This window comes from Ictalurus punctatus, chromosome 18 (genome assembly GCF_001660625.3).
Source record: "Ictalurus punctatus breed USDA103 chromosome 18, Coco_2.0, whole genome shotgun sequence".
Taxonomy (NCBI): Eukaryota; Metazoa; Chordata; class Actinopteri; order Siluriformes; family Ictaluridae; genus Ictalurus; species Ictalurus punctatus.
In genome coordinates, this window is record NC_030433.2 from 11,218,637 (window position 1) to 11,243,316 (window position 24,680).

Consider the following 24,680-nt stretch of genomic DNA (forward strand, 5'->3'; position numbering starts at 1 on the left):
TTGGGTGATATCTATCGTACAATTTTGACAAAACTGATTTTTTTTTACGTGTGTGTGTATATATATATATATATATATATATATATATATATATAAATATATATATATATATATATATATATATATATATATATATATATATTTATGTAAAAAAAATTCAAAGTATTGTTTATGTTTCAAAGTTTTACTAAAGTCACAACATAACTCCAGGAATGTCCTCTGATTGCTTTTTCTATTAAAAATGAAAATGTTTTGTAACCTTTTTTAACAGCTTTAATTCAAAACTCTGCGCTCACTGCTAACAAACATGAATGTACACTGACGTCACTCAGCTCCCAAACACTAGATGGCGAGATTCCTTTTCAAACCTGCTGATACACTAGCTGTATTCAAATAACCACCTACTGGATGTTTAGTGCACTATCTACTGCATATAAGCTATTATTTCACACCCTATATAGTGCATAAACGTTCAGTAGTAGTGAGTTATTTGGTACTCATCCAGTGTTAAAGCTGATTTGAGGAGGAATCCCAAATAACTACTTAGTTTATACTTAGTGTAGTACCTAAGGTCTGAAGTAATGGCTTATACACCCTAGACAGTGCACGTATATAGGGGGGAATGTGACATTTGTATTTTGGCCAGTAAACGACGAGGAAAAAGCACCTAGAAGAATTTTTTTTCTTCAACTCTAGTATTCGGTATTCTAAAATGGCTTGCTGGGGAAAACATCTGGGAAGATGCACCGTCCCCTAATAAACTATTTAAAAAATACTGGGATAAGTGAGAGACTTTAGTAATCTAGTAGGAATATATAGTATATAGTTATTTATCTCTTTATTTTCTTTTATTTATATAGTATTGTTTTGGTATTATTATTTTTCCATTTTATTTTATTTTTTTCAGCCAATCCAGTGGTTTTCAAAGTGGGGGCCACCAGGGGCGCCCGGGGGGCCTCAACAATTTGGTGTGCCCATCCCTCCCACTTGTATGTTTTCTCTTTCTCACCCTCAGACGACTACACACACACACACACACACACACACACACACACACACACACAATCAATCAATTCCTAATGTAATGTAAAGGGCCTCGGTCAAATTTTAATGCCATTTGGGGGTCCTTGCCCTGGAAAAGTTCGGGAACCTCTGTGCCAATCTACTGCCCACACTCCAGTCCAGTAGGTGGCGGTAATGCACCTTTAGCTGATTTGCCAACCGCCATTAAAACAAAAAGAAGAAGAAGAAGAAGCAGAAGCAGACGATTCTAAAATGGCGACTTCCTTAGGTTCTAACACGTACAACAGACAGAATTGGGAAGATTCTGTAAGTATATTAGACATTTTCTATTAATAAAATTGTGGTTTATTATCGCAGTTTTAGCGATATATATATATATATTTTTTTTACCACAAAACTGTGGATAATCGTGTAGGGTTGTCTCTCAGCTAGCAAGTTGTTGCAGCCGGCCTAGTGCGTTAGCAAGCTAACGTGCTGCTAATGTAAGCTAGTTAGCTCATTAACTAAACCTAAATAAAAATGTTAAAAACTCGTTAAAACCAATGAACACTACTTATAACCAAATACTTAAAAAACACGTACTCAATTTGTTTTAACGTATCTACGTTATTTTATATAGTGTGGCTGTAAATGGTAAGTAAAGCCTTAGCTAACTCGCATAAAAGCATTAGTATTAGCTAGCTAAATAATAACGCTTTAAATTATGAAATGTATTAAAAACAATATCCATGTTTCTTTATTATTATAAACTGCTGAAAATATTAAACAATTCTGTAATTTTTACGATACGTTTTAATTCCAGTGTCTTGATTATTATTATTATTATTATTATTATTATTTATTTTTTTTACATTTCCAGACCATGTGCATACACACCGCATGAAAACGTTCGTTTTTGGGGGGAAAGTTTGCATTTTTTTTATGGAAAGAGGGAATACATTTCTAAGCATGTTTTAATTCACTCATTAACATTTTAGATAGAAAATGGTACACTTAACGTTCAGTACAAACAATTCCAGCTCTAACTGTTAAGCACGTTGTTATTTCTATGTAAACTGCTCATTAAAGGTGTAATGGTCGCTTTTAAATGTATTACTTGTACAAAATAACCAGCAAAATATGTCGAACATGAAAAATAATTAAGTCGTGGTCTCAGCACAAGTGTATTAAGTGTCTAAGAAAACCCGTTTGGAAAGCTGATTTCCGGTCAGGAAGGCTTGCTTGTGTTTGGACCGGCTTCCTGTCAGTCATTTTGTAGATGCTCTAGATCAGAGGGTCTCAAGCTTTTGTAACTAACTAAACCCCTTCCAAGCCTCCCCTATCTGTGTGTGTGTGTGTGTGTGTATGTATGTATGTATATATGTATGTGTGTATGTGTATATATATTGTGTTTTTGTACTTTTTCCTAATTACTTTTCATAACTTATGATTTTTAAAAAATAACTTCTATGACTTTTATAAAACTATATAACGGGCAGGTATGGAACATGAATGATCAAAAATGTTTCTGAACACTTGCTGCTTTGAACAAGAGAACTAGGCTGTAATAATGTGGACTGTTTTACATGTAAAACATGTTCCATTACATTCATCTTGCATTCTAAAAACATTTGCATAAGAATGATGTAAATTGGGATGAAGGTCGCGTATCGTTGTCCATGATGTTAAATCTCCGGCTCTCAGACACTCACTGAACAGAGCAGATGCAGAGAGAGGGAAAGCAGGAAAGCAAGACCTGGCGCTTGCAGGACAGTACTGGTGATTTTTGGAAAGTTGCTAAGGTTTGTCCAAAAAGTTGTTTGTTTTGTTGCTAGGTGCTTTTTACTTTAAAAAAAAAAAAAAAAAAAAAGTTTCTAAGTTGGCAATACTGGACTGACAGCTAGGTAAAAGACCGACTAAGCTCCGCCTCTCCCCAGCAAAGTGAAAATACAGAGGGAGAGGGAATGTGGGGTTTTTCATTTATGCATATTCTATTTGAAAAGCGATAAAATGCAGAGTACCCAAATGATGCCCTGTCTTTTTTCTTTTTTTCTTAAACAATTTGTGCCCCCTTCCAATCTCTCTTAACACCCCCCCCCCCCCCCCAAATCTTGATAAAAATGTTACCTTTAAAACGGCAAAAGCCATAATAACATGCTGTAGTAGGTTAGAAAACTAAACGGTGTACTACTGAAAAATGAATTAATGTCATGTTCATTTTACTGCATGAAGCTTAATTAAAATAATGTTTTTTAAAAAGCAAACCAAATGACTGGAAAATTATCAATTATGAACATCAAGAATGTACACACATTTTATTCAGATTAAGATTGTTCTTGCATGATGTCCATGTGTGGACTGATGATTTCATAGATAAAAAAAAAAATCTTCAGTGGGAACTAGGGAATCCAACCCCCCCCCAACATTAGTGAAACTAATTAAGGACAAACCAAGCCTGTTAGTGGCATAATACAATGCTGTTCTCTGTATCTGTCTGTTTAGTGCTCCAAATATCCATGTAGAAATAGACACAGAAATGGCAGCAGTGTCTTCTGGATGGGTCTTCTGGCTCAGACAACTCCTCAACCTCAGCTACATCTCTCCAGTTCATATTTGCTTTCAACTAGAGATGTTATTTCAATCCAAATTTTGCTGTTATACTTTTTTTTTCTTTCTTTTTTTTGGGGGGGAACCTTGAAATTGTCAAAGAAATGTTGTTAGTTCTGTTAGGCAGTTATTAAGGATGAATCTACAGTGTAAATGCAGCACTACTTGTTTTAAGTAATGAATGTGATTTTTTTTTTTTTTTTTTGGTCCTGCAAGCTTCATATCTGACTGCCGCTCACATGCACTCAGACGAAAGTAAAACCTTCTGCTTTGTTAACATGGAAACATGCCTCTATTCTCAACAAGATGCCTTGTGAACCTTTTTGACAAGTTTTTAAAAAAGGAGTAATTAGTGTGCCTCATTATATCCGTTTGGAACACTTTGTTCTTTGCAAATAACGTGTCCTAGAGTCCGATATTTAAATCTACTTTCTTACATAGTCAGACGGTTGGTTATTAGATAGTAGATAGTAGACTGTTATTAGATATACTAAATGTTTCATCTCTGTACCAATGAGCCATCATGAATTGACAAATCATGATGATTGTTTTACATAGGAGTAATGGTCTGCTGAGGTGGTTTGAAAACGCTGATTCACGTTTTAAAAGCTCATGCCCTTAAATCAAGGGGGGGGGGATTGGGGGGTTCAGTGTTGCTCAGCTGTGCAGGAAATTAACACTGTGTTCAAATGACAGGAAATGATACCACCTGAAGTCTCAAATATAATGGGCTCTCCATAGGACGATGTATATGCAGTAAAGAAATGTCTGCTCGCTCTATTCAGTCTTTCCACGTCTAAACACTGAACCACATCCTTTTTGTTTTTTCTCAAACAGGACTTCCCTATTCTCTGTCAGACATGTTTGGGAGAGAATCCATACATCCGAATGGTGAGTATGTAGATTTTAATATTGAGGTCAAGGTCACCGTGCACGTTATTACAAGCTGGCGGACTTTTAAACTCAGTTATGGATCGTTTGACTTGCCATAAGAAGATTCATGTTTCTTATAGACATGTAGACATAATATTTCTGTGAGCTTTCAAAGGGCCAAAGTTAACACGTATATGCATGTATTCTCAGATTATGGTTGAGTCAGTTTGCCATATTTATATATGTTTCATGAAGATGGCATAAAATCCAGATACATTTGAACAACCCCCCCTCCTTTTGGCCTTCTGTCCACACTGAGATGCCCCCCACCCCCTTTGGTCGTCCAGTGAAAACAGAGCTTTTGGATAAAATCAAAAATGCCTTTTTACTTTGTGGTGTGGTCTGAGAAACCCAAGATATTCAAAAACGATGACGTTTTTAGACTTTTTTTTACGCATGTGCAGTATAGGGATATAAGCGTTTTCCGATGTTATAGTGTGGACAAGCAGTTTTTGGAAACCGCCAATGTAGAAGAAGAGCATTTTAAAAACGAAAACTGTTCGGATTAATGTGGACGTAGCCTAAGAAACGGGTGTGAAATGCAAGCCGTTATGCCTTGTGTTTGGTTTTTCGCTCGTTCTCTGTTTAAGTCCACGTGCATGCAAATTCCACACTTCCACCATCGTTATGTTGGGAAGTTTAAAGTTGTAATACATACTAGCTGCGGAGGAATGTTTTTGCATGATCATGATATTTTGAATTAATCTGAATAAACACGTGCAGTTTATTCACTTTCCCGCTCTCCCGTGTCATGGATTTAAGTGAACCGTGTTGTAAGTTCAGTTGACTCAGTGTTGACTGTCCCTATCTGCTGTGTTTCACTGCCATATTGCCAATGACATTTGGATATTGGTATTGGTTTTGTTTTGTTAATACAAATGAAGTGCAGTGGCGCACATGGAATCCATGCAACGTGAACAGGATTGAAGGAACGCTGCAATATTATGTCACCTGCACATATCGGGTGGTAGAAATGAGACAGCGGGTCGTATTTCATTATAAAATATGCTAGAGGATTAGTACCAAAAGCAAAGACCTTGCGCTTATTAAAATCTCATAACCGAGCTTTAATGTTGGCATAAGTGCGTAGAGGAAACATGGTGGATTAGCTACTCCTCACTGACTTGTCCATTTCTTTATTTGCACAGACCAAAGAAAAGTATGGCAAAGAGTGCAAGGTAAAAAAACACACTGCTTTTTGTTACCTCTTTTTCATTATTATTATTGTTATAATTATTTGATAGGAAATATTTAACACAGCCTGTGTTCTGGTTCTATGCCAGATCTGTGCACGTCCCTTTACCGTGTTCCGCTGGTGTCCTGGGGTCAGGATGCGTTTTAAGAAGACAGAGGTGTGTCAGACCTGCAGTAAGATGAAAAACGTTTGTCAGACCTGCCTGCTGGATCTGGAGTACGGTACTGAACATCTCTCAGTTTAACTGATTCAGGTTTACAGAGCTGCGCACTTCTCACATGCATTCACATTTACTTTCATTTAAAAACAAAAATTCTTTCTTCACCCCGCTGTAGGTTTACCCATTCAAGTCAGAGACACAGGGCTGTCGGTTAAAGATGACATGCCAAGATCGGATGTGAACAAAGAGTACTACACCCAGAACATGGAGAGAGAGGTGATTATATGGGTTCTCGCTGTTATTATTTATGATATTTGCCATTTATTTAAAAAAAAAAAACTTGAAGGAAGTCGGGCAGTACATTCTGACTGTAAATTAAATTGAGACACATCATGGCTATGCCACATAGAATTAGAAATGGATTTGATTAGGATTTTACTACTCCTATTGTTGGAGGTTTATCTTATCAGTTCATTACTTTATCCAGAGGTTCCTACGTCTGCAGTTTAGCTGTATATTTATATATCTAGAGGTATATGTATAATTTTTTCAATCTGTTACTACGGCGATAGCGATGAAGCAGCATCAGACCAAACATAATCAATTATAGAATCGAATTTCATCTGCTGCCTTGCCAGTTTTATGAAATTTGTCCTGTAAATTCACAAGTTCCTGGTCTCTTTTGGTGGAAAAAAAAACTTCAGACTATGTAACTTAAGCCGGGTTCACACAGTACGGTGTTGGCCATGATTTGGTCATCTGACTCAAATATTGAGAATCCTAAATTATTCCTATAATCCTAGGCCAAAAACTGTAGTCTTTGATTGCTAGTTTGATGTGTTCCCCGACAGCCGATTTGAAGATAGTGTCAGAATGTTTGATGCACCGTCCTGTAGTGTGGCTTATTCTACTCAATACGAGACTTCTTGCATGCTGTCGTACTGTCTGACATTAATGACATCTGAGATCCTACAGTGTGACATGGCTTACAGCAGGGATTATGTTCCTACAGTCTGACGAGCAACAGTCGCAAAGGACTATTAAAAATCGCACAGTGTGCACCTGGATTAAGAAACCATCAGACTTTTACCTAGCTATTTTCTTTGTTTTTTTTTTGTTTTTTTTTACACTGTTGCTCAGTGCACGTTTGAGGGGTAAAAACATTATCCCTACATTCTCACCAATATCATACCAATCACAAATATTCTGTATTTTTTCCCCCTTGTCCGCTCTGGGACCCTATGATATCTCTTTATTTTTTGTATTGTAAGAAAATAATTTGTAGCTGTGTCTATAGCAAAATATCTATCATGCTACGGATAGGCAATCCAAAGTGGTTATTGGATGCAGAGCACAAGGACCTGGCTTGTAACACGCACAAACTTTTAGCCTCAAGAGGGATCTGCTTGTGCTTAACTCGCATGTGTGTGTGATTGAAAGGGAGGAATGTGCAGAGTGAAATAACTTGAGCTAGGTTGTGGAGATGATCACAGGCCAACAAAACAAACGAACCCTGCATGACCTTGTTTTAATAGTAATGTTGAAATTAAGTCTGGGAGATATTGCAAAAAAGCAAAAACTCGAGTCTTTTCAACTTTTTTTCAACTTTGCAAAATGTAGACAGTAACAGCACCATCGATAGCAAATAGTGCAAACTGATTCTTTTAAATAAAGAATATTTTAACCTAACTTGTTTGCACTATTTGCACTGTTACTACTTTTTGCACAACTTGGTGAACCCTTCTTTCTCGACAGAGTAAATGGGGACCATGTCTTTTGCGACATGAAATGCCACCACAACTGAAGTCAACTTGGGGCATTCTTCTCAAATCTGAGTTCCTTCTCTGTTTACGGTGTGACATCAAATCAACTTGGTTATGCACAGCATCAGAAATACAGTGAGGGGAAAAAAGTATTTGATCCCCTGCTTATTTTGTACGTTTGCCCACTGACAAAGAAATGATCAGTCTATAATTTTAATGGTAGGTTTATTTGAACAGTGAGAGACAGTATAACAACAAAAAAATCCAGAAAAACGCATGTCAAAAATGTTATAAATTGATTTGCATTTTAATGAGGGAAATAAGTATTTGACCCCTCTGCAAAACATGACTTGGTAGTTGGTGGCAAAACCCTTGTTGGCAATCACAGAGGTCAGACGTTTCTTGTAGTTGGCCACCAGGTTTGCACACGTCTCAGGAGGGATTTTGTCCCACTCCTCTTTGCAGATCTTCTCCAAGTCATTAAGGTTTCGAGGCTGACATTTGGCAACTCGAACCTTCAACTCAATCCACAGATTTTCTATGGGATTAAGGTCTGGAGACTGGCTAGGCCACTCCAGGACCTTAATGTGCTTCTTCTTGAGCCACTCCTTTGTTGCCTTGGCCGTGTGATTTGGGTCATTGTCATGCTGGAATACCCATCCACGACTCATTTTCAATGCCCTGGCTGAGGGAAGGAGGTTCTCACCCAAGATTTGATGGTACATGGCCCCATCCATCATCCCTTTGATGCGGTGAAGTTGTCCTGTCCCCTTAGCAGAATAAAAACCCCAAAGCATAATGTTTCCACCTCCATGTTTGATGGTGGGGATGGTGTTCTTGGGGTCATAGGCAGCATTCCTCCTCCTCCAAACACGACGAGTTGAGTTGATGCCAAAGAGCTCCATTTTGGTCTCATCTGACCACGACACTTTCACCCAGTTGTCCTCTGAATCATTCAGATGTTCATTGGCAAACTTCAGACGGGCATGTATATGTACTTTCTTGAGCAGCAGACCTTGCGGGCGCTGCAGGATTTCAGTCCTTCACGGCGTAGTGTGTTACCAATTGTTTTCTTGGTGACTATGGTCCCAGCTGCCTTGAGATCACTGACAAGATCCTCCCGTGTAGTTCTGGGCTGATTCCTCACCGTTCTCATGATCGTTGCAACTCCACGAGGTGAGATCTTGCATGGAGCCCCAGGCCGAGGGAGATTGACAGTTCATTTGTGTTTCTTCCATTTGTGAATAATTGCACCAACTGTTGTCACCTTCTCACCAAGCTGCTTGGCAATGGTCTTGTAGCCCATTCCAGACTTGTGTAGGTCTACAATCTTGTCCCTGACATCCTTGGCAAAGATCCTTTGGTCTTGGCCATGGTGGAGAGTTTGGAATCTGATTGATTGATTTGCTTCTGTGGACAGGTGTCTTTTATACAGGTAACAAGCTGAGATTAGGAGCACTCCCTTTAAGAGTGTGCTCCTAATCTCAGCTCCTTACCTGTATAAAAGACACCTGGGAGCCAGAAATCTTTCTGATTGAGAGGGGGTCAAATACTTATTTCCCTCATTAAAATGCAAATCAGTTTATAACATTTTTGACATGTGTTTTTCTGGATTTTCTTGTTATTCTGTCTCTCATTGTTCAAATAAATCTACCATTAAAATTATAGACTGATCATTTCTTTGTCAGTGGGCAAACGTACCAAATCAGCAGGGGATCAAAAACTTTTTTCCCTCACTGTAACCAAAATAAAACTTTTTATATTTAAACGATTTATAATGTATATACGAGTGTTGGCTTCAAGATACAGACATTCGATTGTTAAATCTAAAACATGGACTATACTGTCTGCTGTTTGAGAGAGGGAAATGTACGTCACTCTTTCGAGTCGCTAACAAAATCCGGACATGAGGGCGTCCATTTTCTCCACTTTGTCTGCTGATCACACAAAGGTCAAAAATGGCTGGTGAAAATGCAGCATTATATTTTATGTGACCTTGTTCATATGACTTGTCAAACCTGCACTGTATTCCATATCTCCGAACTGATATTTGCACCTTCCTTTGCTACGAGCTCAGTCCACAGCTTCCACAGCAACAAAATGACATTTAAAAATAAAATGTCACTATTGTATGCAGCAGCTTTGCTGTGAGCAAGGTGGGTGGATGTGTCTGTGAGAACAGTGGGGTTGTGGAAGTGTTGCTTTCAGAGACTCATTTCTGGACACTTCCGTTGTGCTCAGTCAACAGTTTATCATTGTTCTTTCTGCCATTCATTTTGTCTTCCAAGGCTCTGCTTGTACGGCTGTGTTCTATAACATTTTAGTTTATTTATTTATTTTTAAATGTCCTATTTATAGATTGCAAACTCTGATGGCACACGGCCAGTCGGTGCACTGGGTAAAGCCCCCAGTGCCAGTGACATGCTATTGAAGCTCGCTCGCACCACTCCTTACTACAAGAGGAACAGACCTCACATCTGCTCTTTCTGGGTGAAAGGAGAATGCCGTAGGGGAGAGGAGTGCCCTTACAGGTGAGCTACTACTCTTATTGGACTCATGTTTAGGAAATCTCCTCACAGCCGTGCTGACTGTTGGGTGTAATACTGTACCATAGGCATGAGAAGCCCACTGATCCAGATGATCCGCTGGCTGATCAGAACATTAAGGACCGCTACTATGGCATTAATGACCCGGTGGCTAATAAGCTGTTGAAGCGAGCCTCCACCATGCCTAGGTTAGACCCACCTGAGGACAAGTCCATCACCACACTCTACATCGGAGGCCTAGCAGATACTATTACAGATTCAGAACTCAGGTATATAAGATGATGAATAACATAATGAATATATCCATCCTGATTGTTCAAGGCTACTAGAGTTGGCTTCTGTGACCTTCAGGTTGTAACTGGTGTTTTTTTTTTTTCCTTCAGGAACCATTTCTACCAGTTTGGGGAGATCCGCACGATCACCGTAGTGCAGAGGCAGCAGTGTGCCTTCATCCAGTTTGCCACGCGTCAGGCTGCTGAGACGGCCGCTGAGAAATCCTTCAACAAGCTCATCATTCATGGCCATCGTCTTAATGTCAAATGGGGCAGGTAGGTCACTGAGCAGTGAAGGAGAAGCCAGTACTAGTAGGAAAGTGTCTGGTGTGGTTGGTTTATGATTTAATGCTCAGAGTTGTGTTTAAGAGCAATAACTTTGACCAGGGTGTTGTTGACCCATGCCTGTGAAAATAATGTTTTTTTTTAAAAAAAAATTTTTTTTTAATGGATTAGGTCCCAGGCAGCACGAGGAAAAGATGGCGAAAAGGAAGGCGTGACTGAGAGTGGGATCAGACTGGAGCCTGTGCCTGGCCTCCCAGGAGGTATGTTTGCACGTACACCTAACGATCTGTTACTCCTAAGAGGATTCTATTTGTTTGTGGTCTATGCACTGGAAAGTGATCTCTACTCGTTTTAAATTAGATGTGGACATTTATCAGTTTCTCAATCCTTATATACTAACCATCTGGGTGGAGCTTTTGGAGAACGGTCCTCGGAGGACATTGTTGTTGCTTAGACCAGGGGTTCTCAAGCTTAAAATTCTTTGATTTACACAAGGGCACTGAATACTGCGTCCGTTAAATAACTGCTAGCAAATGGTTGGGTTTATTTAGGTTCACGTATTACTCTCCTGTAATATTTTCAAGGGTGTAAAGCCCATTTTACACCAGAAGCAACTTGTCCCATGCTTCTCACGGTGTGGTGCATACATTCCTGTGCTTTGTTACACTGGTTCAGTAAATATAATGTGCAAATATCTGTAAATATTGTAAACGTGCATCATCATTGAATGGTATCACACATCATTTATCCAATGACATGTTCACTTTAGTGGTCTGTGGCTTTTTAAAAGTCTGGATGAATAGTCATGAACCAACATGTATGATGATACGCTAGGCTACAGAATTGTCTGTGTCCACCCTTTGGTGCCTTTATTTATTTATTTATTTATATATTTCATTAATTTAGTTTTAAAGCCTTCAAAATCAGCTGCTTTCATTATTTTATTTTTTTTCGATACTTTCTATAATTTTGGTCATAAACAAAAAATAATTTAGACGTGAATGTTAAGTTTTTGTTTATAAACAAGACCGAAAGAGGTTTTTATTTTAGGAAAAAAGTTTAATGTTTTTTTTATTTTTAATTTTTTTCCCCTTCTTCAAATTCATGGGGTTCTCACTATTCACTTTTTAATATAATTGATATATTTATGAAAAACACAGTTCATGCAGTTGTTGTATCCTGATTCTTTAGATTACATTTAACATAATTGCATGAATTGTGTTTTTCTAAATATATCTGAAAATCGTTAACATCCAGGTTTAAAATATTTTAATATTTTATATTTATGACCAAAAATAATAGAAGCTCTTGAAGGATATATATATGTATGTATGTATGTATGTATGTATGTATGTATGTATGTACAGTGAGGGAAAAAAGTATTTGATCCCCTGCTGATTTTGTACGTTTGCCCACTGACAAAGAAATGATCAGTCTATAATTTTAATGGTAGATTTATTTGAACAGTGAGAGACAGAATAACAACAAGAAAATCCAGAAAAACGCATGTCAAAAATGTTATAAATTGATTTGCATTTTAATGAGGGAAATAAGTATTTGACCCCCTCTGCAAAACATGACTTAGTACTTGGTGGCAAAACCCTTATTGGCAATCACAGAGGTCAGACGTTTCTTGTAGTTGGCCACCAGGTTTGCACACATCTCAGGAGGGATTTTGTCCCACTCCTCTTTGCAGATCTTCTCCAAGTCATTAAGGTTTCGAGGCTGACGTTTGGCAACTCGAACCTTCAGCTCCCTCCACAGATTTTCTATGGGATTAAGGTCTGGAGACTGGCTAGGCCACTCCAGGACCTTAATGTGCTTCTTCTTGAGCCACTCCTTTGTTGCCTTGGCCATGTGTTTTGGGTCATTGTCATGCTGGAATACCCATCCACGACCCATTTTCAATGCCCTGGCTGAGGGAAGGAGGTTTTCACCCAAGATTTGACGGTACATGGCCCCGTCCATCGTCCCTTTGATGCGGTGAAGTTGTCCTGTCCCCTTAGCAGAAAAAAACCCCCAAAGCATAATGTTTCCACCTCCATGTTTGACGGTGAGGATGGTGTTCTTGGGGTCATAGGCAGCATTCCTCCTCCTCCAAACACGGCGAGTTGAGTTGATGCCAAAGAGCTCCATTTTGGTCTCATCTGACCACAACACTTTCACCCAGTTGTCCTCTGAATCATTCAGATGTTCATTGGCAAACTTCAGACGGGCATGTATATGTACTTTCTTGAGCAGCAGACCTTGCGGGCGCTGCAGGATTTCAGTCCTTCACGGCGTAGTGTGTTACCAATTGTTTTCTTGGTGACTATGGTCCCAGCTGCCTTGAGATCATTGACAAGATCCTCCCGTGTAGTTCTGGGCTGATTCCTCACTGTTCTCATGATCGTTGCAACTCCACGAGGTGAGATCTTGTATGGAGCCCCAGGCCGAGGGAGATTGACAGTTCATTTGTGTTTCTTCCATTTGTGAATAATTGCACCAACTGTTGTCACCTTCTCACCAAGCTGCTTGGCAATGGTCTTGTAGCCCATTCCAGACTTGTGTAGGTCTACAATCTTGTCCCTGACATCCTTGGAGAGCTCTTTGGTCTTGGCCATGGTGGAGAGTTTGGAATCTGATTGATTGATTGCTTCTGTGGACAGGTGTCTTTTATACAGGTAACAAGCTGATATTAGGAGCACTCCCTTTAAGAGTGTGCTCCTAATCTCAGCTCGTTACCTGTATAACAGACACCTGGGAGCCAGAAATCTTTCTGATTGAGAGGGGGTCAAATACTTATTTCTCATTAAAATGCAAATCAATTTATAACATTTTTGACATGCGTTTTTCTGGATTTTTTTGTTGTTATTCTGTCTCTCACTGTTCAAATAAACCTACCATTAAAATTATAGACTGATCATTTCTTTGTCAGTGGGCAAACGTACCAAATCAGCAGGGGATCAAATACTTCTTTCCCTCACTGTATGTATGTGTGTGTATATATGTATGTGTGTGTGTATATATATATATATATATATATATATATATATATATATATATATATATATATATATATATATATAATTTATATATATATATATATATATATATATATATATATATATATATATATATATATATATATATATATAATTTATTTATATATATATATATATATATATATATATTAAAAAAAAAATATATATATATATAAAAAAAATATGGCCATGGTTTCCATCTAGAGATGCTGCAAAATTCAGTTTTGAATCAATTCTGCATGAAAGAGTTAAGTAGCCACTGTATGCATGGCATAAATACCATTTTGATGATCATGACTACATGTTGGACATGGCTTCGCGGAGGTCTGCTTTACAATGGGTGTAAAAAAAATAAATAAAAAGAGGAGCTTCAGATTGAACAGAGGTTTAAAGAATTTTAATGATAATCTGAAGGTAATTGAAAAATGACTTATTATTATACCATGGTCTATCTGTCTGCTTGATTATGATTGGCTGGAAGGTGTGCGTTCAAACTGTATAATTCACAGGTAATTCCAGTTATAATCCAGTGACGTAGTTACAGTTGCATACAGTAGTTAAACTCTCAGCTTCATTATTAGCAGAGACGCAGCACAGACACAGGTAATTCACACATGCGCAATCTCTCTCTCTTTCTCATAACCATTTATTAAAATACATTCAAATAAATGTAATCTGATCGCACTACTTTCTGTGCATGATTTAGAGCGGGCAGAATTCTAATCTTTAAAATATGAAAATTAACTGTTATTTTTACAGTGATGAAAGTGACCACGGTATAAGCGGTTTAAAATATGGCTTGGTGTGTGTTACATGATTTTAATTCCATTTTGTGTCTGGTGGTTCCGCATCGTGCATTAAAATCGTGTAACACACAGCCGAGGGTTATCCCTTACTTAAGTACTACATAAATCAGGTTTATATGCATAGAGCTATGTTAGAAATAATGGCTGGTTTAAGCACCTCCTGTGACCTGTGTCTCGCAACTCCAAGGTTCAGAATCTATGGCCTAGACAGTGATGGCAAAAAGTGATGATATAATTACTTACATAATTTTTGTTAAACTAAATCCCCAACATGCTGATAATTTCTAGTTTATGTTGAAATTATCTGATCAGAGTTTTCAGTATAATGTAGTGAGTTTATTTCTACATTTAGTTGCTTTGTTGGTTTATATAAATTCCTATAGCAACCTGTAGTGTGGTGTGTCTAGGCATATTTGTCTGAGCCTGCCACTGTAATGTAGTGAATAAATTTTATATTGCCTTAAGTGATTTACTATAAAGTTTGAATTATAACAGAGAATGAACTGAGACACAAGGCATGTGTATATGCATTTTTATTTATTTATTTATTTATTTTTTATTATATAGAAAGTCAATGACAAATTTGTAGAATACAGATGTGTAATGACTAAATCATTGTCTGGATTATATTCCTTAGTATATAACAAGTTTATTTTCTACAGCATTGCCTCCACCACCCGTCTCCACCGATGACATCTCGGCTAACTATTTCAACTTGGCACCTAACACCGGCCCTGCAGTCATGAATTTAGGAATCCCTCCTCCCCCTGGAGTAGCCATGCCTCCACCCCCAGGTACATCATCTAGAAATTATGAAATGTGAGGATTTATTATTTTTTTGGCTGCACTCTCACTTTCTCTGCTGTGCTCTGCAGGTTTTGGCCCCCCTATGTACCCCTCCATGGATCCTATGGCCCCTCCTATGCCACCTCCAATGACCATGAGGCCTCCAGGCCAGGTGCATTATCCTTCCCAGGATCCTCTGCGTATGGGTGCCCATGCCAGTCGCCACGGAGGCTCCTAGAATGGAAGGAAGCTATCTCTCTATGCTGATGTGTATAGCAGTGAAGAAGACTCTGCCGTTTTGCCAATGCCCCCCATTTCTGGAGTCGTTTTATATCAGTAACCTTTTAAGAACTTGGTGAACTTTTAGTAGTGTTCCTGCTATTATAGAAGTAAACATCTAAACTAATTATAGGCAGATTAAAATGATAGGACATACCTCGTTTGTAATGCTTTTATATTTGGAATTTGAGGTTTCCAAATGCAGAGAGGATAGTGGTGTTTTTTTTGTTGTTTTTTTTAAAAGAAAGGTGGAGTAATTCTTTTTTACAGCCCTGTGTAAAAAGCAAAAATACACTTGCAGTGACCAATAAATACCACATGAGGACATTGCTGACCGTTCCTGTAGTCCCTGTTAGCAACCAAACCACCAGTGATCAGTATTGAGAACTGATTTGTCAAATAAAAGAAACACAAGACTTATCAAATATATATTGTTTGTCTTGTTCCATTTTAATGTCTTCTCTTTTAATACGGATAACTGTACAATTGTAGCTAGATGTAAACCTTGATTAGAAAATATTCGGTGTGTGTTGGCTCAGTTTGCAGTTTATATGATGAATTTCATGCATGCTGATGAAGTGTGCGTACAGCGAGTGCCCAGAGATGTTTGAAATGCAGCTCTTCACTATTCCTGCTTTATAGTTCCAAGGTCTCCGCAGTGCTTTAAGCTTTCCAGCCTCTCGGTGTGCGGTTAAAGTTGGGCCGATCACACATTCTCTCCCAGGTGAGGTTTGGCTCTGTGTAGGCCTGCATGAGTTCAAAGCCAGGCAGAGGCAAAGTCCGGGTGTTACCTGTTGTTCCTCCAAATGGCATCGGAGCTCTGTGAAAACAATGTGTTCTTATTAGGGTTTATTTCTTTCGGTTTGTTTGGGAATTTCTTGCATACAGAAATGTGGAGTAGGTCATTTTCTGAGACCGTGCCAGAAGCTCAGTTGGGTTTTGAGGGTCAGTATTCTACTTGGTGCAATGCATGCTGGATTTTGCACCATGCTGACATACCCCATGGCTGAGTTTTCAGTTGTCAAACTGGTCAAGACTGAGTTTAGTCCTGATTTGCTGTACTCTCTACCAGCAACCATGTTTCTATTTGAAATTGTATGACTGTGAAATGGATGAAAAATAGCAAATTAAGATTTATTGGGAATAAAATGAGTGTTTTGATTTACTATTACAATTCATGCTCATATTAAGTAAGGAATAAAAACCCACTGAAGTGTGATGTTAATGTTTATTCCTGAACTGTTTTTTTCCACTTATATTACAGCAATATTCCAACAATTACTTTTTTGTTTGTTAAAGAATGACACCTCGTACTAATGTAGTAGCAGCCTTGCCGCCAGCTTCCCCCATTTTCCCCCCTCTATGTTGACGTTAAGTTAACAAATACATTTTGTCGTGTTTTCGTTAATTGAGAAACCGCAGAGCCCAAGGTTCTGACATTCCAGTGTTGGAAAACTTACTGCTTTAAGTCTGACACCGGAGACTCCTTCCAAAAATGCCAGAACACTAGCATCCTCCTTCACTATATCAGTGATTACACGCATACTTTATCCCATTTAAGTTGAGCATTTGCCATACAAGTACCTGTGTAAGTTACTACAGAAATGATAACATTCGAATTAGCACATTAATATAAACCTTTTGATTTGAATTCTAGTAACTATTGTCAAAGCTGCTGTTATAAAAAACTAACACCTTCTGACCAATCAGACTTGAGCGGTCCTCTGCACTGTGGTATAATGACCTTTAAATTATTCATGTAGAAGGAATCAATTGTTCAGTATCAGTAGGCACCAGTATGCATTTTTTGTTTTATTAGTTGTTCATATGTATTAGGTCTTTGACATATTTGCTGTGACTTATGCTTCCAGCTGGTGGCAGCAGACAACAAGAAAGAAACTGTCTGACTTGATTTGTGTCTTTCCATTCTCTGATCCTGACTGCATCCATGTATTTGCCCCCCAACCACGCCCCGGCACTTTCTTTGAAAATGCTGGAACAAGCTCTACAAATTCTGTCAATCTAAAGCAGTTTGGCTGGCAGGTAGATTATACATATCCCATCCAAAAATTCTGCTCTGTATGTCATCAGGTATTCTTGTAATATTCTTAAAGCACAAACTACCAATATATTGTATGTTCTCTCATATTACCTTGTTTTTTTTATTATTTATTTATTTTTATTATTATAATTTTTTTTACAGTGCATATCTTGGTAATTTTTTTTATAATTTTTTTTTTTACAGTGCATATCTTGGTGCTGCTGTATCAGTGATGCTCCAAACACTGTTTGTTTAAAAACTGGGTATGAAAACTTGCTAGGCTGGCTATCTGACCAGATGTCTAAGTAACCCTGATAAAATGGCAGATCACCCATAAGATCATGACAACCCCTAAAAAGTATGACTAAAACGCTATGAGAGTATCACTTGACAGTAAGATTACTAAGTGACCTTGTGCTTTATTGTGATTTCACACCATTTGTAAGACTCAATGACCTGGCATTGAGGTCTGTGGTTCATTCTGTGAGATAAAAACCCAGCTGAAAGCCAATTCTAGTAAGCTAGCTGGCTAATGCTAATCCGCTAGCTAAAACCCAATGCCAGGTGAAGGAAAAGACTTCTTTGTTATGATATGCAGCTCTGGATTAAGGTGTACCGGAAATTTAGGGGGAAAGTCTTTGGCTGTATTACTTTCAGGGAAGCAGCTCTGATTGTGGATTATGAATTATGAATTCCAGGATTCCCAGGGTGACTCAGGAACAAAATGTTTTAGAGTATATTTTCTTTCCTGACTCTAAGGTTTTTGTTTTCATTTTTTTTTTTATGAAAAAAAAAATCTCAACATTGTACCTTTTAATGCTAACCAGAACTTCTCTGATAAACAGCATTAATTCACACAAAGCATGGAAAATTATTTTATAAAAAGCCCAGGGACCATAAAAATTTATATATATACATATATACACACACACACATTGGGGGAAATAAGTATGGAACGTGTCAACATTGTTTTCAGTAAATATATTTCCACTGAGGTTATTCACATGAAATTTTCACCAGACTTTGGCATTAACTCAAGAAATCCACATTTATAAAGAAATCCAAACATTAAAGTCAATAAATGAAGTTATGTGTAATCAAGGGGAATGACACAGGAAAAAGTATTGAACATGCTAACTGAAATTTATTTAATACTTAGTGGAGAAGCCTTTGTTTGTAATGACAGCTTCAAGACGCTTCCTGTATGAAGAAATTAATCGGCTGCGGTATTCAGGTGTGATTTTGGCCCATTCTTCTAAACATATTGTCTTTAAATCTTGTTCAATTAGATTCAAGTCAGGTGATTGACTGGGCCATTCTAACCTTGATTTTTTTTCTCTGAAACCAATTGAGAGTTTCCTTTGCTGTATGCTTTGGACCGTTGTCCTGCTGGAACGTCCACCAACGTCTCATCTTCATCATGTGGATGGCAGCAGATTCTTCTCAAGAATCTCCCGGTAAAGGGCTCCATTCATTCACAATTATATGAAGTCTGCCAATGCCATGTGATGAAAAACAGCCCCACACCATGATGCTTCCACCTCTAAACTTCACTGTTCTTATCATGTTTTTAGGGTGATGTCCGGTGCCATTTCTTCTCCAAACATGCTGTGTAGTATGCTGGCCAAAAAGTAAAATTTTGCTCTGGTCTGACCAGACTACACTCTCCCAGTATTTCACAGGATTGTCCAAATGAGATGTACCAAATTTTAAACTAGCTTCAACATGCCTTTTCTTTAGTAATGGAGTCATGCAGGTGAGCGTGAGCAGTGGAGTGCACTGCCTATTGTTTTCTCTGTGACGATGGTACCTGCTGCCTCCAAGTGTTTCTGGAGCTCTTTCCGAGTGATCCTTGGCTCTTGGGCTACTCTTCTGACTAGTCTTCTGACTCCCTGGTCAGAAATCTTGCGAGGAGATCCTGTGTGTGGCCGGTTGAGGATGGAGTGATGTTGCTTCCACTTGTGGATAATGGCCTCAATGGTGCTTACTGGAGCATTCAGAAGTTTTGAAATACGTCTGCATCTGATTCCATCAATATGTTTCGCAACAATGAGGTTACGAAGGTCTTGGAAGAGCTCTTTGCTTTTACCCATCATGAGATGTTTCTTGTGTGACACCTTGGTAACAAAAAGCCTTTTTATAGACCATCAATTTACTAACCCAGCTAATATTAATTTATACACACAGGCGGTATAATTACTTACGGATTTCAACTGGTTCCTTGCCTTACCTTGCCTTGGAGAACTGCTTTTTCTAAGAGTGCTCAATATTTTTTTCCTGTGTCATTCCACTTTATTACACAACTTTATTTATGGACTTTATTGTTGTGAATTCTTTATATTTGTGGATTTCTTGAGTTAATACTGATGTCTGGTGAAAATTTCATGTGAATAACCTCATTGGAAATATATTTACTGAAAGACTGTTGACACGTTCAATACTTATATTCCCCCACTGTATAGTCATTTCTGTTATAAAACAAGTCAATTCATTTTTAACATCGTTGAACATAATTTTATGTTCAACTACCTGTTGAAGCATCTGTAGTTAGCAGGACCGAGTTTGTGAGGAGGTTCTGGCAGTTGGGAGTTAATGGTAGCCAGCAAGGTTTCATTGTCGCTCTGTTCTTCCCATGGTGAGCAGTAGGACTTGGGGATTACAGTAAAATTGAACTTCTCAGGGGGAATTTCTTTCAGGGGCCCTGAATATCCTGAAGCAGTAAGAAGATATGAGCCGTGTTATTTCTACATGATTTTTTCCCCCCAAATACATATTAATGCAGAGAAATTTGGTGCAGTCACCTGGTGCAAGAACACTTGAACTTCCCTTTTTGGCTACAGTGTGATGGAGTGTAGGCAGCAGGTTGTTTCTCTCTGGTGGACTGACCTTTGTGCTGCAGTGAGCTCTATCTGTCAGCCCTTCTGTAGCCTCATTACATAGTGTCCCGCTTTGCTAAAGAAGATAGAAATCTCAATCAATTTATTCAGCTGTCTACAGTCATGAACATAATGCGACCAGCAAAATCTCTCCTTCATGGCCTGCATTTGTTATTCAGATTCAAATCTGTGTGCAACAAAGGCAGTGAGGAACCATATAATTCATGTAAATGCACGAGTTTTCATTTCATTGTTTGTATAATGTGTGTGTGTGTGTGTGTGTGTGTGTGTGTTAATGACATAGTACAGCACTATGGTGTTGGCTTACGTTGTCCGCTCGCTTTCCGACACCTTCTAGCGTGAACCTCTCCACTCTCTTTTGTCTCTCTTGGAACATTCTGGACCCCCTGTTTGAGTGCAGGTTCAGCTCCTCCACCATTACATCCTGAGGAACGCTGATCTTCTTTCCCAGGTCCAGACACACTGTCACACACACATAATTGATGAGTACATTGTGATTACACTGTAAGCATTCATATATAATTATATGAATGCACTTTTTCTATATTAAATACTGAATACTAGTGCAAGATTTTGAGATTTTTTGAAGTGACATCGTAATTGACTGGCAATTATAGACAGCTACTTGTCTGATTGGTTAGAAGTTGGTGGGCCACATCATTTGTTTTTCTCCCATTGTCAGAGCCTGTGGCAGGAACAGAGATGGAGTTTTCATTTTGAGCAGATACTTGATTGACAGGTGCAGGATTGTAAGGAGAATGTCATCAAATATCACAAAAAGTGTGCTGACTTAAAAATTGTTGAGCCCACCTGTCAGTAGTTCAGTAGTTAACCCTGTAGCTGGAATCTATAGTAAGGGGAAATACATATATACTAAGCAAAAAAAAAAAGATATTTGTAGGTCAACCACTCCTGGGGAGGGTAACAATGGCCTTGAATTTCCTCCATTTATACATAATCTGTCTGACTGTGGATTGGTGGAGTTCAAACTCTTTAGAGATGGTTTTGTAACCTTTTCCAACCTGATGAGCACCAACAACCCTTTTTCTGAGATCCTTAGAAAATTCTTTTGTTCATGCCATGATACACTTCAACAAGTGGTGGCTTGGTGGTTAAGGCTCTGTGTTACTGATTTCGAAGGTCGGGGGTTCAAGCCCCAGCACTGCCAAGCTGCCACTGTTGGGCCCTTGGGCAAGGGTAACCCTCTCTGCTCCAGGGGCACTATATCATGTCTGACCCTGCGCTCTGACCCCAACTTCCTAACATGCTGGGTTATGTGAAGAAAAGAGTTTCACTGTGCTGTAATGTACATGTGACCAATAAAGACTCATTATCAATATTATCATTAACAAACATGTGCTGTGAGAATCAAATGCTGAGAGATCCAGATTCTTTCAATTAAACAGGGTGCACACTCACACCTGATTGTCATCCCATTGATTGAAACAACTGACAAATTAAACTTCAAATTAACTGCTTTGTTTGCCACTAAAATATATGTAATATTTGTTAATTTTCCACAATAAATGACCAAGTATATTATTTTTGTCTCATTTGTTTAATTGGGTTCTCTTTTTTTGTGTGAAAATCTGATATGTTAGGTCTTATTTATGCAGGTATATAGAACATTCTAAAGGGTTCACAAACTTTCAAGCACCACTGTAATTACTCAAGCAGTTTTTCACCAGATGGCATTGACTCATGAGTAATTTTCTTGATCACTACTTCTAGTAAATTATTACTAAATTAGCAGTACTTTTATGTGTCATTGCGTAAATGAGATGTGAAGGCTTGAAAGGAAATCCACCCACATGTAGAAAAAGCAGTAGAAATATAAAAGCACATTATTTTTCTGAGCTAAGGTGTCTAGAGGTTTTGCTCAATACACATGCTTGTTTTCTTAACAAGGGTTTTTATAAATGTCAGTCCCTTCATACGTACGAGCTGTGTGAAGCTAATGAGGGTCAGGGAGGCCTCGTATTCCATGCGTTTATTGTCTGCTTTCTTGTTTATGTGGCATCACATTAGCGAGGCAGAAATTTGATTGCCCATCCTTCCTGAGACAGAATAATTCTGTTCTAATATTGGAAACTGCCACTGTTATTTCCCTGCAAATTGGCCACAAAGCATATGTCCTCTTTCACACGTTGGTTGGTTTGTATTGCACAGGAAGCTTAAAATGATCTGAGCAAAACTCAACTGGATATTTACTGTTTTATCTGTACTGTATATAGTCCTAGATATTTCAGATGTTACTGTAATGTTTATTATAAATTAAAAGCTTATCATCACCAACTGATAAATACTCCTGAATGTATGCTTATGGTTATAATGTAGAGTAAGTCACAATAAATCTCTTGGTACTCTCAGGTCAGTTATAGTTGAAATCTTGTAAACTACTGATTTCACTGAGCAACTGATTCACTAAATCATTAAATTTGACACTGGGTTCTGAATGAATTCCGATAAACTGAGCGATTGATTCACTGAATCGTTAAATTTGACACTGGAGTTCGGATAAATTCTGATGAACTGAGCCATCGAATCACTGAATCATTAAATTTGACACTGAGGTCTGAATGAATTTCGATAAATTGAGCAACTGAATCATTAAATTTGACACTGGAGTTTGGATGAATTTTGATGAACTGAGCAATCGAATCACTGAATCATTAAATTTGACACTAGGGTCTGAATGAATTCTGATAAACTGAGCAACTGAATCATTAAATTTGACACTGGAGTTTGAATAAATTCTGATGAACTGCGCAATCGAATCATTGAATCATTAAATTTGACACAGAGGGTCTGAATAAATTCCAAGCCTGCACTAGACATGTGTCCAGATTTTTTCTTGCCCTCGCCCAATTGGTCATGCGTGATGAAGACGACGGCCGCTAGTCCCTTGCTGTGATATTGGATTACAGACATCCTTCTTCAGGAATCAACTCCCACAAGACTAAACACTTTGAATAATAAATGTCCTAATGCATTTTTACTGAGCGGAATTAAACCAGAATTCAGCTAGAAGGTTTCTGGTTAATCACAATGGTTTTCATTCGTAACTGGAAATACTATTGCTGATGTTTTGAAATTATTTTGTGTTGATGCCGAGTATGTCTTACCTCCTCGTGCTTCTAAGCATTGTTGTTGTCTCTCTTTATCAAGGTCAACAGGCATGATGATCTGAACCGTCTAGAGACAGAGCACAGCTTAGTGTTTGTTCTCTCACTACATAAATCTCTTGAATTCATGACACATGCAAACATTTTGAGAACCTCTTCTAAAGCCTCTTTTAAAGGGTATATATGAGGTTGACATGCTGTACCAAGCTCTCACAGGCTTACCAGTTTATGAAGAAAATGACTTTTCCTATAGACACGAGGGACAGAATTGATCTGACCCCAAGTCTTAAGTAGCAAACGCTTACATTTGCCAGGGTTAGAAATGGACCCTGAAGTTTCTCCCTGGTTAGATCATGGGCTTTTTATAGCGAAGACGGTGCATAAGCTAATGGACAAGGATTAGCATGACTGCTTTTCTGTATCCCCACTAATAAAAACATGATCCTTAGACATGCTCACAGATGGTCCAGAAAATTTGAGAGGCAGCTCTGTACTCTGAGTCATCCCAAGTCTGTCATTCTCAGAGTTCATAATGATCCTGAGGAGGGTCCCTGTGGAAATAAATACAAGAAGCCCAAAATCCTAGCAGCCAGAACTTTTACCCTGCCTTCTCTAACTTGAATGTGTTTTACAAAGGTTTTGATAATGTAAACATTTATGTGAGAAGGAAATATATATATATATATACACACACACACACACACACACACACACACACACACATATATATATATATACACACACAGAGAGAGAGAGAGAATCTCTAGTGGCTAATGTTTTTCACCTTTCCCTCTTTCATTATTTCTTCCTCCTATATTTTGACAAAAGAGCAGAGCTTCCATATTGTCAGCAAATCTAGCTAAGTTTAAACTCGAAGTAAAGCTATACCTATAGCCAGTTAGCTACCCAGCATCCTAGTTTAAACATATCCCACTTGGCTGCCACTATAGCTATTTAAAT

At 38.3% G+C, this 24,680-nt stretch overlaps 2 protein-coding genes across 2 annotated transcripts; one reads left to right on the forward strand and one right to left on the reverse strand.

Moving 5' to 3' along the window:
• Positions 1-1,190: 1,190 nt before the first annotated feature.
• rbm22 (RNA binding motif protein 22) lies at positions 1,191-16,086 on the forward strand. Its single transcript, XM_017492079.3, has 11 exons — positions 1,191-1,329; positions 4,447-4,500; positions 5,691-5,720; positions 5,826-5,958; positions 6,073-6,173; positions 10,019-10,191; positions 10,275-10,475; positions 10,590-10,754; positions 10,935-11,023; positions 15,255-15,386; positions 15,468-16,086. The coding sequence occupies exons 1-11, from the start codon at positions 1,276-1,278 to the stop codon at positions 15,614-15,616; spliced, it is 1,281 nt and encodes a 426-aa protein (XP_017347568.1). The 5' UTR covers positions 1,191-1,275; the 3' UTR covers positions 15,617-16,086.
• Positions 16,087-24,101, reverse strand: LOC108278629 (myozenin-2). The gene is made up of 6 exons (XM_017492091.3): positions 23,943-24,101; positions 23,721-23,790; positions 20,903-21,057; positions 20,500-20,650; positions 20,228-20,408; positions 16,087-16,477 (listed from the first exon to the last, which is right to left on the reverse strand). The coding sequence occupies exons 2-6, from the start codon at positions 23,773-23,775 to the stop codon at positions 16,321-16,323; spliced, it is 699 nt and encodes a 232-aa protein (XP_017347580.1). The 5' UTR covers positions 23,776-23,790; positions 23,943-24,101; the 3' UTR covers positions 16,087-16,320.
• Positions 24,102-24,680: the final 579 nt, after the last annotated feature.

Bases quoted from the DNA above. Each gene is read 5' to 3' on its own strand.
- rbm22 (XM_017492079.3), top strand. From the start codon at position 1,276: ATGGCGACTTCCTTAGGTTCTAACACGTACAACAGACAGAATTGGGAA. The intron at 5,959-6,072 runs GTACTGAACATC...ACCCCGCTGTAG, and splicing joins CCTGCTGGATCTGGAGTACG to GTTTACCCATTCAAGTCAGA. The intron at 10,192-10,274 runs GTGAGCTACTAC...ACTGTACCATAG, and splicing joins GGAGAGGAGTGCCCTTACAG to GCATGAGAAGCCCACTGATC.
- LOC108278629 (XM_017492091.3), bottom strand. From the start codon at position 23,775: ATGCCTGTTGACCTTGATAAAGAGAGACAACAACAATGCTTAGAAGCA. The intron at 21,058-23,720 runs GTAAGACATACT...TGTGTGTGACAG, and splicing joins ATGCTTAGAAGCACGAGGAG to TGTGTCTGGACCTGGGAAAG. The intron at 16,478-20,227 runs GTAGTTGAACAT...TTGTTTTCACAG, and splicing joins AACTACAGATGCTTCAACAG to AGCTCCGATGCCATTTGGAG.